The 12,797-nt window shown below is 32.9% G+C and overlaps 1 protein-coding gene across 1 annotated transcript; it reads right to left on the bottom strand.

Annotated features, from left to right (window-relative positions):
• Positions 1-1,088: 1,088 nt before the first annotated feature.
• Positions 1,089-10,038, bottom strand: LOC125049768 (cleavage stimulation factor subunit 2 tau variant). Its single transcript, XM_047649214.1, has 10 exons — positions 9,833-10,038; positions 9,488-9,756; positions 9,075-9,200; positions 8,692-8,799; positions 7,064-7,154; positions 5,950-6,003; positions 4,805-4,931; positions 3,292-3,395; positions 1,969-2,054; positions 1,089-1,249 (listed from the first exon to the last, which is right to left on the bottom strand). Exons 1-10 carry the CDS (start codon positions 9,894-9,896, stop codon positions 1,130-1,132), a joined length of 1,149 nt encoding a protein of 382 aa, XP_047505170.1. The 5' UTR covers positions 9,897-10,038; the 3' UTR covers positions 1,089-1,129.
• Between the last annotated feature and the right edge of the window lie 2,759 nt (positions 10,039-12,797).

The raw sequence follows: 12,797 nt of genomic DNA, 5'->3' as shown, positions 1-12,797 counted from the left end.
GGCGCCAAAAACTAACACAACACGCACGCCTATTCTGTAACGGGACTTCGCCTCATGTTTTTTAATAATTATTTTTAAATACACATTCTTATTTTATGTACTAAGTTTTCTGTAGTAAAATCTTATGGGTCAACTATAATTATCTAATAATATATTAAAAGGACAAGCTACTCAGCCCGCCATTTTTTTCACCATCCGTCACAGATAAGTATTATTGAGATATGTTATAAGTATTATGTACTACAATTCTTGCTTTTTCGTAGTTTAGCAATGCCATCATGCAGTTGTAATAAGAAATTTAATAAAAAAAATACATATTATTTAAATCTATATTTCAACACACGTCGTATATCAAAAATAGTTACATATATACCATTGATATACAAAAAACCCAAGATGCACAGTCTCGAATAAAAGTAACGCTCGAAAGTGTCCCGAAACACTATTTCTTTCCCTTTCTATAACAGTATATGTTACAAGCATATATTATTGCAAAATCAACCTTACGCGAATTTCTTAAAGTTGTTATTACAACGCAGTGTATACGTACTTAAAGTAATAAAATTTTACGACCGACCGTGGTCGGTAGGACAAGGTATTGAGTGGAGTCGAACATGACTTTTTTAATTACAACTATTTAACATAATTTTAAATTTATCCGACTTTTCGGGTGCTTTACAGCGTGCGTGGTCACGGTGACTGAAGACAAAAGGTGTTGGATGTTAAATAGTTGTAAATTTATAATAATACATAACTTTAATCCGGTTAAAAAGTTTTTTCTTTAAATTAAAAAAAAATGTTAAATTGGCTACCTCCTGACCTACACTTTATATAGCGTAAATATATTTGTCAAAAACTACACACAAAAAAGTTCAAAAGTACATAAATTTATTTATAAAAAAAACACAAATAAATAACATAGACTCCACTTATTAGACGCGAGACTATTTGAAATGAGCGCACAATTTAGAATGTTGCGCTTATTTTTTGAGGACGTTTTTTTGACGTTGAGTGTGCATCTTGGGTTTTTTGTATATCAATGATATATACCCATTAATAATAGACTACAACTTCCAAAAAAAACACGATTCATTATAACCATTTTATTACTCATTTAATAACCACAATTTTAACGTTGAGTACTCTTAGCAATCTGTTCCTTAAGCATCAAAATACTGGAGCGCTGTTCCGGCGGAAGTAGAGCGATTTGTTCATCTGACAGCTGCAGTACTTGCATAATCAATGCAGCCTGAAACAATATTATTATAGTAAGACATTCATAGTTATATTCCTATAGGTAAAGTTTGAGTTACCAACGAAGTAATAGTAATACGGGCGCTACAACCCGTCATGGGGTTTGGATTACATGTTTCTTAATTTTTTCTTTAACTTATAATCCTACTTGCTTACAATCTGATCACCTCAGCCTTTTGTGTCCGAGATGTGTTGATTTTTTAGTGTAAGGGAGCGTTCCAGTATTACGTCACGCAATTTTTGAAGATTATGGACCCCCCTACCCATGTAACGCGCCGTAACGTTTTTCTGTGCCGAAGTACAGTACGTTTTTCTGTACCCAAGTATACGTTTAACGTTTAACGTAAAACGTTTCGTGTCCATCTAGAGACTCTTTGTCTTTATACCTAAAAGTTACCATTATGTGTAAAGTACTGGAAAGTCGAAAATAATATTAACAATACCGCGTAATTCAATCCCCGCCCCGTATCGTAACGTTTTACAAAAAGACTACCCCTCTCCAAAATTCGTTACATAATACTTGAACGCTCCCTAAGACCAAGTTACTGGCGAGAATGTTCGTGAGATTTAAAACACTAGGCACTTTTAAGGCTTTTATCATTTTACTTAGGGTTTTTAAGACATAGTTGGTCTCTCAAAGCCAACGCTAGAAAGCATTAATGATTGTGATGTAAAGTCGTAGACAATGCTAGTAAAATGTTATTAAGTCCTAACCTTCTCTTGGTCAGAGGCCCCAGAAGGTATTCCTTGGATAGTTCTCGCTTGCGCGGCACTGGGCATTCCCGGCGGCATTTGGGGAGCTGAAAATAACATAACCATACGGATCATAGGCAGACATAGTTGTGCATTTGTTTCTGATCCCTTATTTATGTCGTTACCTTAAACATAAAAAACCCATATTACATAAGTTATGAGGCAATGGGCGGCTTTATGGATATCAAGCGATTTCTTCCAAACATAGGAAACGAAAAAAATAAATACCTACTGAGGGTAAAGTACAAGTGCATAAAACTTCAACAAAATAACATAAAAATCTCGAAATATATGTACCTACTAATAAAAGCTAAACTAAAATAAAAAACGGGCACATGACGAGAGATAGCAGGTTGAAATTGATAAAGGCAACAACGCGATGGAAAAAGGTAAAGCGGAAGACAGAGCAAGAGATGGGCAGACGATATAAAGAGAATAGGAGGCACAACTTGGACAAGAAGAGCTAACATCAGAAAAAATGGAAGCAGCTGGAAGAAACCTATGTGTCACAGGACACGCTAATTACCAAAAAAGAGTCATATGATGTATTAGATTAAGTTTTATTATGTAACTTAAATAAGTGTTCTAACTTAAATCGGTTTTAGAGGAAGCATTGTGGGGTCCCTTTCTCGAACCTAATTCGCTGTTTTGCTGATGATTTTTCTTTTTTTTTATGCTTTAAGTGCCAACAAATTTCTATAAATTTTATTTTATTTTATTGTGTGCTTGTATTGTCTTGTATATGTTATAATTGTATTTTTAATTTTTTAAATTATGTTTTGGATAAAATTGGTTGACTTTTATTATAAAATGACTTCCGTACACACAAAACTAGGTTTTTTGATTTTTTATCAAGACTAAAAAACCTAATCCTATAAAGGGTTTAACTATACCTTACAAAAAAAGATTCAAGGTTTTTGATTGAATAAAGATTACCATAGATTTATTTAGAATGTATACGTGACCACTTAGCAAAATTTTGCGAAAACATAATTACGTAAAAGTAAGCTACTATCATTAAATGCACATATGTATCTTATCTTTTCGAATTTCATGTTAATCAAATTTCCAACTTTTTTTTTAATGGCTTTTATTTGTGCCAACTGGGCACAAGGTTCTTCGCCAGTGTCGTGTAGATGGAGAAGGCACGAAGGAGAAATCAAATTTAGTTGTAATGGCATCCTCAAAGCAATAATTGTTTTAATACACGACAGAGTCAGTAAAGTCAAAAAAATTAAATCATATTTTTATATATATACGTCAATTATATTTTTATATACTCACGTGGTTGTTGCATCTTGGTCTGTGTTCTGGGATCGTTGGATCTCACTCGCGGGTCCGAGTTGAAACTTTGCATGTTTGCTAGACGAGGATCCCGAGGGAACATCCTATGTAATCAATTGTATCATTAGTTGTTTAAACATGTTTTAAATACTTAAAATACAATATAAATCGTCTTGACAATACCCTCTTAATGGAGTAAATTTTGAATCTGTTCTATTCGCTATAGGCACATAATGTTGCACATGCAATTTTCAGACAACACTAAAACCATAGACTTGTCAATAGTCTAGTCTGTGACCTGCCAAACTTGTTTATGGACTTAAAGAGAAATCAATAAAATTGTATGAAATTATTTAAGAAATAAAAGCAAAAATATGCGATAAAATTATAGAGATCCATAATTTATAGTATAAATTGTGTAATGAGTCTGAATGGTCACAAATAGTTCCTAACATGTTTGACTTGTATGCATAACAACTACGGTGCAATATAAAACATCTATTATAGATAGATCTTACCTCTCCAAGGCACTTTCCGTAATTTGAGGAGGTCTTAAACATAAGTATATAGATTGTATCAGTACTAGCTTACGCAGCTCCGCGTGGATTGCGGCAACAATTTTTGACGATATGTTTAACATAAATCGTTATAATTCAGTCGACGTACGTAATAGAGCCTACAAATATCCGTTCGGTAGTTTATGAGTTCGGTCGCGGGAAATTCATTGTCAAGACATTTTAAATTATTGATTATACTTAGTCTCGCCATAAAAACAATTACAATTGAAAATTTGAATATGAATTTGGAATCTGTCATTTTTATATGATTGTTCATCGAGTTTTCTCATGTTGGCGCCAATACATTGTACAATATTTGGCGATATTAAAATCCACTCCATTTTAATATCGCCAAAAATCGGTGATAAAGACAACCGAATCGCTGTGATTGCATTACACAAAGTGGGTATGGATCCAAATGCAATTTTTAAAACCATACGCTTGGTATTAGTAAAATGTTTGTGTACCGGGCTATTAATAGGTACAATGAGACCACCTCTGTTTGTGCAAGAAAAAGATCTGACCGTCCAAGCATCGAGCGATCTGGTGGTCAAAGCAGTAAGGGAAAGGATTCGAAGAAATCCTATCTGTATTTCAGCCAATGGAGACCACTTCGAATAAGGTTTTATATTTTAAATTGTTTTATATTTATGTATTAAGCCGGGTCCAGACGAGTGTAACGTGTAACACACAACTAACACACAAAAGTAATAAATGTTATTTGCAATAGAAAAAAAAGTTCCGTGTTTTACTATTTATGGCAAGACTAGGTATACAACTTATTTTACTCCACAAGGCTATGTTGTATGTAATTAAAGCTATGTTTAAACAGATTCGTCATAATAACACCTTCATACTGTCAAATAGCCTGTTATTGACTCCGGGTTCACGATTAAACATTTATCCAGAAACCTGGCGTAAGTAATCGCAAAGCTAATGATAATATTTATACTGACTCTTGCGCAGGCGGCGGAACCGGTCCAGGCATTACTGGTGGCAAACTTCGCATGTCCTGGTCTAAGGCACGAGAGCTTCGAAGATCCACGTCCATTCCCATCGGAGGCATACCCATATTTGGACGAGCTACACATGTGAAGTAAGGGTGAGATTGATCAATTACCAAAAACGTGTTGGTCATGCTAAGTATATCTCAGGTACCAAATTGTATAATTGAAAATGTTCTGCCAAGGGAACATGATTTTAAAGGCACAGTGCCTCTATAATATGGGCTGATTCTTTAGTTGCAGGTTTGTAACAATATTAGACAATAATTTATATTAATTATTTATTAATTATATTATATAATTATATATATATTAGATAAATTTGCGACGATTTCATATGATATATTCTCATTTATTTAATAAATTTATGTCAATGTGAATTTTGACAGGTGACAGTTTGATCCTAAAATGGTCTTTGGATATTTGGCTAAGCTAAGCTTACCAACACGGCACTTTAACGTGATCAGTCTGTTACGCTGTTTTAATAACTACTACTCCTACTCATTCGAAGATGGATTCTGACAAATGTTGCTCTGCCAAGCTTGGTACCGCCTAACACTCAATAATGTCGTCTTTATACATTAGCTGAACTTAATTTCTGACTTTATAATAATTAATACAAAAGAAATATTAAGTTCACTTCTAACACCGAATTGCAATTCTACGTTTAATACTATCAACATTACAATGCGCTTAATGATTCATATATTTTCCAAAGTTTACTCAAAATAAATTTCTGAAGGCTCGCTTAAAAATTTTACGACCAATATATATTATATCATTTCTTATATTATTTTACATTTTAAAAACTAAAATTCGCCATTATCCGAATATATATCTTGTCAATTCGAAACCTTTATTAAATAAGTTCTTTAATTTTAGGGGAGAGTTTACCATATCAATGGGTAGAACATAACATTTTTGACAGTTAAGAAAAATCCACAAACATTTGTATTGAAGTTTTCTTTCTTTTATTTTTTCCCCGTAAATTTTTCAATGTGACCATTAAAATCGGTCCAGCCGTTCTCTACTCATAAGTGTTCGAACAAAGCCAGGTGTATTAAGATATAAATGTAAGTAAAAAAATTATCACTTACGGTTATATTGATTGGGAGGTGGCACAGGTGTATTCAAAAGTGGCGGTTGTTGTACTGAAATTGTAAATAAATTAAAAATAATATAATAAGGTAACACCGAATACATCTATCTATAATGACGTTATATTATCGACATAAAAACGTTGCACTGCCGCGACCTCAAATCCTACGACGGTCCTGTTTCTACCTAACTCCGTTACTGCCCTGCGATTCTGTAACTCACTTTTCGAACTCACACAGGGGTTTTCGCATCGGCGGTCGCTCTCAAATCAGTCGTGAAGCAGTGATTTTATGATTTGGCATTCTGATAAACAATAAACTACAAGCTCCCACCTTTTCAGAATGCCAAATCATAAAATGACTGCTTTTAATAATGCGATAGTCATTAATAAAAGCATTCGAAGGCGACGAACTCACTGTATGAGTTTTCTAACCGAGTAAAGTATTTAATCCTACCAAGCTACTTCTACTACTACACACTCAAAGACTAGCCTTTTCATGTTAAGTTGTCACTACGTAAGCTTTCTAAACAGCCACTTTTTACTTTGTGTAAGAATATTTTATCAGTAATGCAGTTGGTAAACAAATAAATAATAAATAAATCAGTGGCGCTACAACCTTTTTTAGGTCTTGGCCTCAGATTTCTGAATCTGTTTCATGATCATTTTTGAAAATCTAATAGGCAAGAAGGTGATCGGCCTCCTGTGCCTGAGACACGCCGGTGACTTTTTGGGTCTAAGTCATGTCAGTTTCCTCACGATGTTTTCCTTCACCGTTCGAGCAAATGTTAAATGCGCACATAGAAAGAAAGTCCATTGGTGCACAGCCGGGATCGAACCTACGACCTCGGGTATGAGAGTCGCACGCTGAAGCCACTAGGCCAACACAGCTCACAGTTGGTAAACATCCTCTTTTATTATGAATAATAAAGTTTTTTCTTTCTTTATTTCTTTCATTGCCGAGTCAAAAACCAATAATAGCTGTGGAACCGTTTTGGTGGCTAAATTTTGTATATGTACATATTTAAAAAATATTTTGAGAGAAATATTAATAATTTATCATATATATTTTTATTTATAAGATTCCTGTATGCTGTGTAATAAGGGGAAGGTACCTGGCATTTGTTGTGGTGGTGGGTTATAACTTTGCGGTTTGTCTCCCGGCTGCATTAGTGGTGGTAATGGGTTACTTGGATGTAACATACTCTGAAAAAGATCACACAAATTGATTTCAGAAATTTTTATTAATAAAAGTGTTAGGATTTTTTACAATTTCATTTATGTTACTCTGTTCTTCCACCAGTATTGTATGGAATTGTTAACAACATAAAAAGAGGGCAAAATATATTATCCGGCAGTTGACATTGTAGAAGCTTAGACAGAACAAGAACAACAATGGTAAGCAAGAGCGTATTAATAATGTTTTAGTAAATTAAGTAATTAATGTATTATCTGAAGTACATAGTTGTAGAAATGATAGCAAACAAAAATGAAATTGTTTCTATTTGATTGTTTAGTTTTTGTATTGTTTTGATTTATTTCTGTATTTCCTGTTCATGTTAACTAAACTATGCAAGTATATATTAGTGTTAATTATGAATATAAGGGAATTTAGATCCATACATTTGCCTTATGTATAAATTCTAGTTACTGACTGCATGAAACACTTCCAAATTAATTTAAAAATAATATGTTTATTATGGAACATAAGATACAGGTATCACTTATTCCACGTCATTAAATTTGAATCTGCAGGCATACCTACTCATCAGCAAAGAAGACAGAGGGTGTAGGCCGAGAGAAAAAGCCGGCATAGAAAACTCTCGATTCTCTTTAAAAATATCAAATCATCCAACAATAATAATTAGAAGTAGTCTAGCACAAGTCCCAGGCCCTTTTATCAACTAGATAATCGTTAACTTTAAAGTAAGCCGTTATATATTAAATGCTTTTTTTAAATTTCAAATGATACACCTTTTTATAGAAATGCATTGGTTTAGTTAATAGATTGTTATCAATATTACAAATAAATGTTTCTGAATTTTTTGACTGTTCCTACAGTGAAAAAAAACTAAAACTAAAAACTAAAAGTAAACTGTACTACAGTGGTACCTCAATATATGAGTGTTTTGAGATACAGTTAGCACAGCGAGCAAAATTTGGCTTTGCAATGAGAGCAAGATTCGAGATACGAAGACTCACATACTACACACTTCACTAACAGGTTCACCCACCTCAGTCTGTTTTTTCCCTCATTATGATGAGCTGGGTTTGCATTTTTTGCTTTTTGTACATTTACAAAACATTCTCACATTTATTTCTATAACCATGGGTCTGAAGATGATGTCTATAGAATTAAAGCGTGAAATCATTTTCCTATTCAAAAACAACTGAGGTGGTATTTTGGGGGCTGCAACAGATTAATGGCATTTCAGTTAATTTCAATAGCGAAAATTGCTTTGAGATACAAGCATTTTGACATACGAGCAAGGGAACAAATTTAACTCATATATCGAGGTACCACTGTAGATGCATTCTGTTAAACATTCATAAACAGTCTTAGCACTAAATATGGCTTCCATACCTCAAATATATTTTTGACATACAGTAGTCATACAAAGCAATTAGTTTGAACTCTAAATCTTATCTTCAGTCTGTGTAAAAAAATAATTCGGCAAATAAACCATGAAAATATTTTATAGTAATTTATTGTAGTATGTAAAATAATTAAAGTAATTCTTACTACAGCTGTAACCGGATCTACAATTCTCATAATAACTTGTGCTTGTAACAAGGCATAAGCCAACTGTGGGTTTTGAAGCAACATATTTCTTGCTTCTGTTGGGTTATTCTGAAAACATCAAAATTTTTGGTTAGGTATCTGAAATATTTTGATATCTAATGGGGCTTTAATTTTATAAAAACATAAAATAAATCAGTTGCGCTACAACCTTTTTAGAAAGCACATAGAAGTAGAAGTCAATTGGTGCACAGCCGGGGATCGAACCTACAAACTCAGGGATGAGAGTCACACGCCAAAGCCACTAGGCCAACACTGCTCCACTGCACTGCAGCTTTAATTTTATATTATTGTTAAAACTACCTTTTCAATGATTATTTACTCACTTGAATACAAAGTTTCATCTGTTTCATAAGCTCAAACATTTGCTCAGGAGGTAATGTCGCCACAGCCTTGCTCACTGCCTCAGGTGCCTTCTCTGGGTCACAAGGGTCACCATATGGATTCTCTACCTATAAAGAAATTTCATATAATATCAAGTCCTTTTAAATATATGTACAAAATCGCATGATTTCTGAAATATATTTAACAATCAAGGAATTTATTAAAATTTTTCATAACCCCTAATAGTATTCCTACCCTTGAGGTTGGTTAGGTTAAAAATATAAGTCCCTTAGGAGTCTGTTTTCTGCAAAAATTTTAAGTTAATTCACAAATCTTTAGCAAAAAGGTATTTTGTGACTATTGGATAGTATGTATTTTGTGAATATGGATTTGGCAAGTATTTAAAAAATCTGACCTGTGGACCCTGCATCAAAGCCTGCATTTCCATTCTAGACTTCTCAGTACAAGCATTATCTACTCTCAATGATCTACCACCAATTTCATATCCATTCAAATTTCTCATGGCACTTAGAGCCGTCTCTTGATCTTTGTATTCACAAAAGCCATATCCTTTTGGCTTTCCAGTCTCCCTATCGAACACCAATTTAAAAGAAAGTACTGGACCAACTTCACTAAATATATCCTTTAATTTTTCCTCAGTCGCCTCATATGGTATATTCCCGACTAAAAACAAAGATAACATTGTTTATAAAAATACTGTTAAGCATGTATTGCTATTGTTTTGTAAATAATAACACACCAAAAACTGATCTCATGGATTTATCCATTATGCTTTGCTCTTCCTTTTCCTTGCTTTTATCCATTTTTAGTTTGTAAGATTTAGCAACTAAAACCTAATTTTTGTAGAAATATTCTGATGTATTTTCAATTAATCCACAAACAAGAAACTATAAACAGAAAGACTAGTTGATCAACTAAGAGTAAAGTGATACCTAAAGGCTAAATCATAAATGTGACCGGCAGGCAGTGATGCCAACTCCTACAAAATGTTCCCCCTAGGACCAACTACAAATACCCCTAAATGTCGACCAAAAACCCTTAAAGTTTTTGTAGTACACTTGGTTTAGGCGGTAATTTAAAATATGAATTAAAAATACGTTGAAGTAGTAAAAAATAGCTGTAGTATAATTTATATTATGTGAATACATTTTACATATTTTATATGTTTATGACCGAATAATATTAATGATAATAACAATGAGATGATTGATTAGACGATTCTGATTTTTTATTTCTTAACTTCTCTTTCTTCGAATTCAGTTTTTCTTAACGTTTCTTGGCAGACAATTTATTGCGTTTTAATTACATTTTCTTTTAATACATTATTTTTATAGCTTTTTGTACTTTTCTTTTTTATTGGTTCTGTTACAATTAAACGAGACAGAATTAAAATAAAAAACGAATTGCTTCAATGTTTTCTTTCCTGGTTTTTGTTTCCTTCTAACACAATATATTAAATGTAATTGGGATAAGCTTCTAATACTTCGTCGAAGGCATCGGCCTGGATATCGCGCTGCGTTTTGCTGTTGCTGATATTTTTGAAATCGTAAATATTGCCGTTAAAGGATTTGATCATACGGTCAGAAGGAACAAATTTGACACATGAAATTATATATAAATTGTATAGAATCGTGTGATTGTAGAAAAAAATTTTTTGAGTAAAGTGCCCCCTTAATAATCCCCCTAAATAAATGTACCCTATAAAAAACCCCTGGACCCCCCTTGATTATCCCTAAATTTGGGGGGAAAACCCCCAAGTTGGCATCACTGCCGGCAGGCGGCAAATGGCAATCGGCCGGCATAAGATATTTCGTTTTGACTTTTGATCTCAACCATAGATAACATAGCAAAACTTTGGCTGTATATATGCGTTTTCCAATTACAGAGCATTATGCGACTCAGTGCCGCACAATGCCGCACAATGCTGAAGCTTAATTGGAACGTGAATTTGTTATCAAATGCATCAGCAGGAGTGCGCTAAGTCAGTGTTGAAAAAAAAAATGTTCTGAATAGAGTTAGCAAGCTCATTAATGTATAAATAATGCGGTTAGCAATAATAATTGGTTGAAAACATTTAATAATCAAATTATTTCATTAACATTTTTTTACTGAAATAAGAGAAAACCTTTAAATAATATAAGGTTTTAACAAGCTAAATTAACTGTAAAATATATAGTTTCATGTAAGAAGTTTACATCATTTACGTTTTGAGTAATTTTTTTTTAAATGATTTCTAAAAAAATTATATACTTTTTCAAAACCATTGCAATGTTTACAAGAGTATAATCCTGTAAAATAAATTTGAATATAAAAAAGTAACTATTTATACCTTCATCCATACTTATATTTATTTTTTTTAGCAGTTTGAAATAACTTTAATTATTTTCAAAATCTACGACGAAACAAATTTTTCAACAATAAATAATATTTACTAACGAAAATTTCGATAAATGCCTACTTAAAGAAAAACACTGGTCAATTTTCTGTCACTGTGTTGGTATTTATTGCGAGAAGCACGCGAGAGCATTCGTTTTGAGAGTGCTCAATTGTGCGAAGCGTTGCTGTAGTTGGAACATTCAACGTTGAGCATTATGCCGCAAAATGCGCTCTAGTGCTGTAATTGGAAAACGCACATGTATATAGCTTTTTGAAGCAAAATGGTATAGAAAGGGTCTATTGTCCTTTTCACGAAAGAAGTCCCCCAGACGCGGCGCTGCAATCGCATGACGTAATGTTGCCATTTATGAGTAAAAAATTTACCTATTTTATTTACATTTAGCAGATGTAATTTATCAAATAATATTATTTTCTGCATACTTCGATGAAACAATATTTCTGTTACGTAAAAAGTATATTTTTATTTACTTATATTAGCGGTGTTCTACCTACTTACAGGGAAAAGATGAGAAAATATGGTAAAGAAAAGCAATACAATTTTTTATTCAGAGTTTTATTGCATAATTGTTGGGTTACAATTTTTTTCGAAGTACACGCCGCTGTTATACCTTCGTTTGTAATTCTTGTTACAGTTTTCTCTGACACACCTGCAATTAAATTATGAACAATTAAAAATAATAATAACTTTAAGTTTATAATGCTTATGTAATATGTAATATATGTTTTAATTTCAGTTACCTAGTTTCATCACGTTATGTATTTGTTAAATTTTGTCGCAAAAACGAATTTATATCATAAAAGTCCCATCAATACAGCAAAAAATTATTAAATGGCAACTCTAAAAAGTACCTGTTATGGCGGCAACTCTCTTCCGAACATTGTTTAGTGGCATTAAAACACCTTGATTCTTATGTTCCGCTTCACAAAACTATTTCACCTTTAATATAATTTCTCGAGCCGAACTTTTTACAACTTTTGGCATTGTAATCAATCTTTAAAATGCACTAAGCTAGTTAAAAATTAACAAAAATCTACCACAACTAACGAACTTGATAACATCGACGAATGACAACATTGCCGACCTGTCAAATTTAGTTCCAAAAATCACCGCGGGACTTCTTTCATGAAAAGCACTATACATACATAATATACATATACAGAGAGTAAAATACTCTGAGATCTGACTAACTTTATTATCTAGGTGCGTTTTCCAATTACAGAGCATTCTGCGACTCAGTGCCGCACAATGCCGCATAATGCTGAAGCTTAATTGTAACGTGAATTAGTTTTCAAATGCATCAGCAGAG

The sequence above is a fragment of the Pieris napi genome, chromosome 5 (assembly GCF_905475465.1).
Source record: "Pieris napi chromosome 5, ilPieNapi1.2, whole genome shotgun sequence".
Taxonomy (NCBI): Eukaryota; Metazoa; Arthropoda; class Insecta; order Lepidoptera; family Pieridae; genus Pieris; species Pieris napi.
The sequence above is the reverse complement of the archived record's forward strand: the minus strand, read 5'-3'. Positions and strand labels throughout refer to the sequence as shown.

Coding starts and splice junctions, on each gene's coding strand:
- LOC125049768 (XM_047649214.1), bottom strand. CDS start 9,896: ATGGATAAAAGCAAGGAAAAGGAAGAGCAAAGCATAATGGATAAATCC. Junction 9,201..9,487: donor CTTTGATGCAGGGTCCACAG/GTCAGATTTTTT, acceptor ATTTCTTTATAG/GTAGAGAATCCATATGGTGA. Junction 7,155..8,691: donor TAGATCCGGTTACAGCTGTA/GTAAGAATTACT, acceptor GATCTTTTTCAG/AGTATGTTACATCCAAGTAA.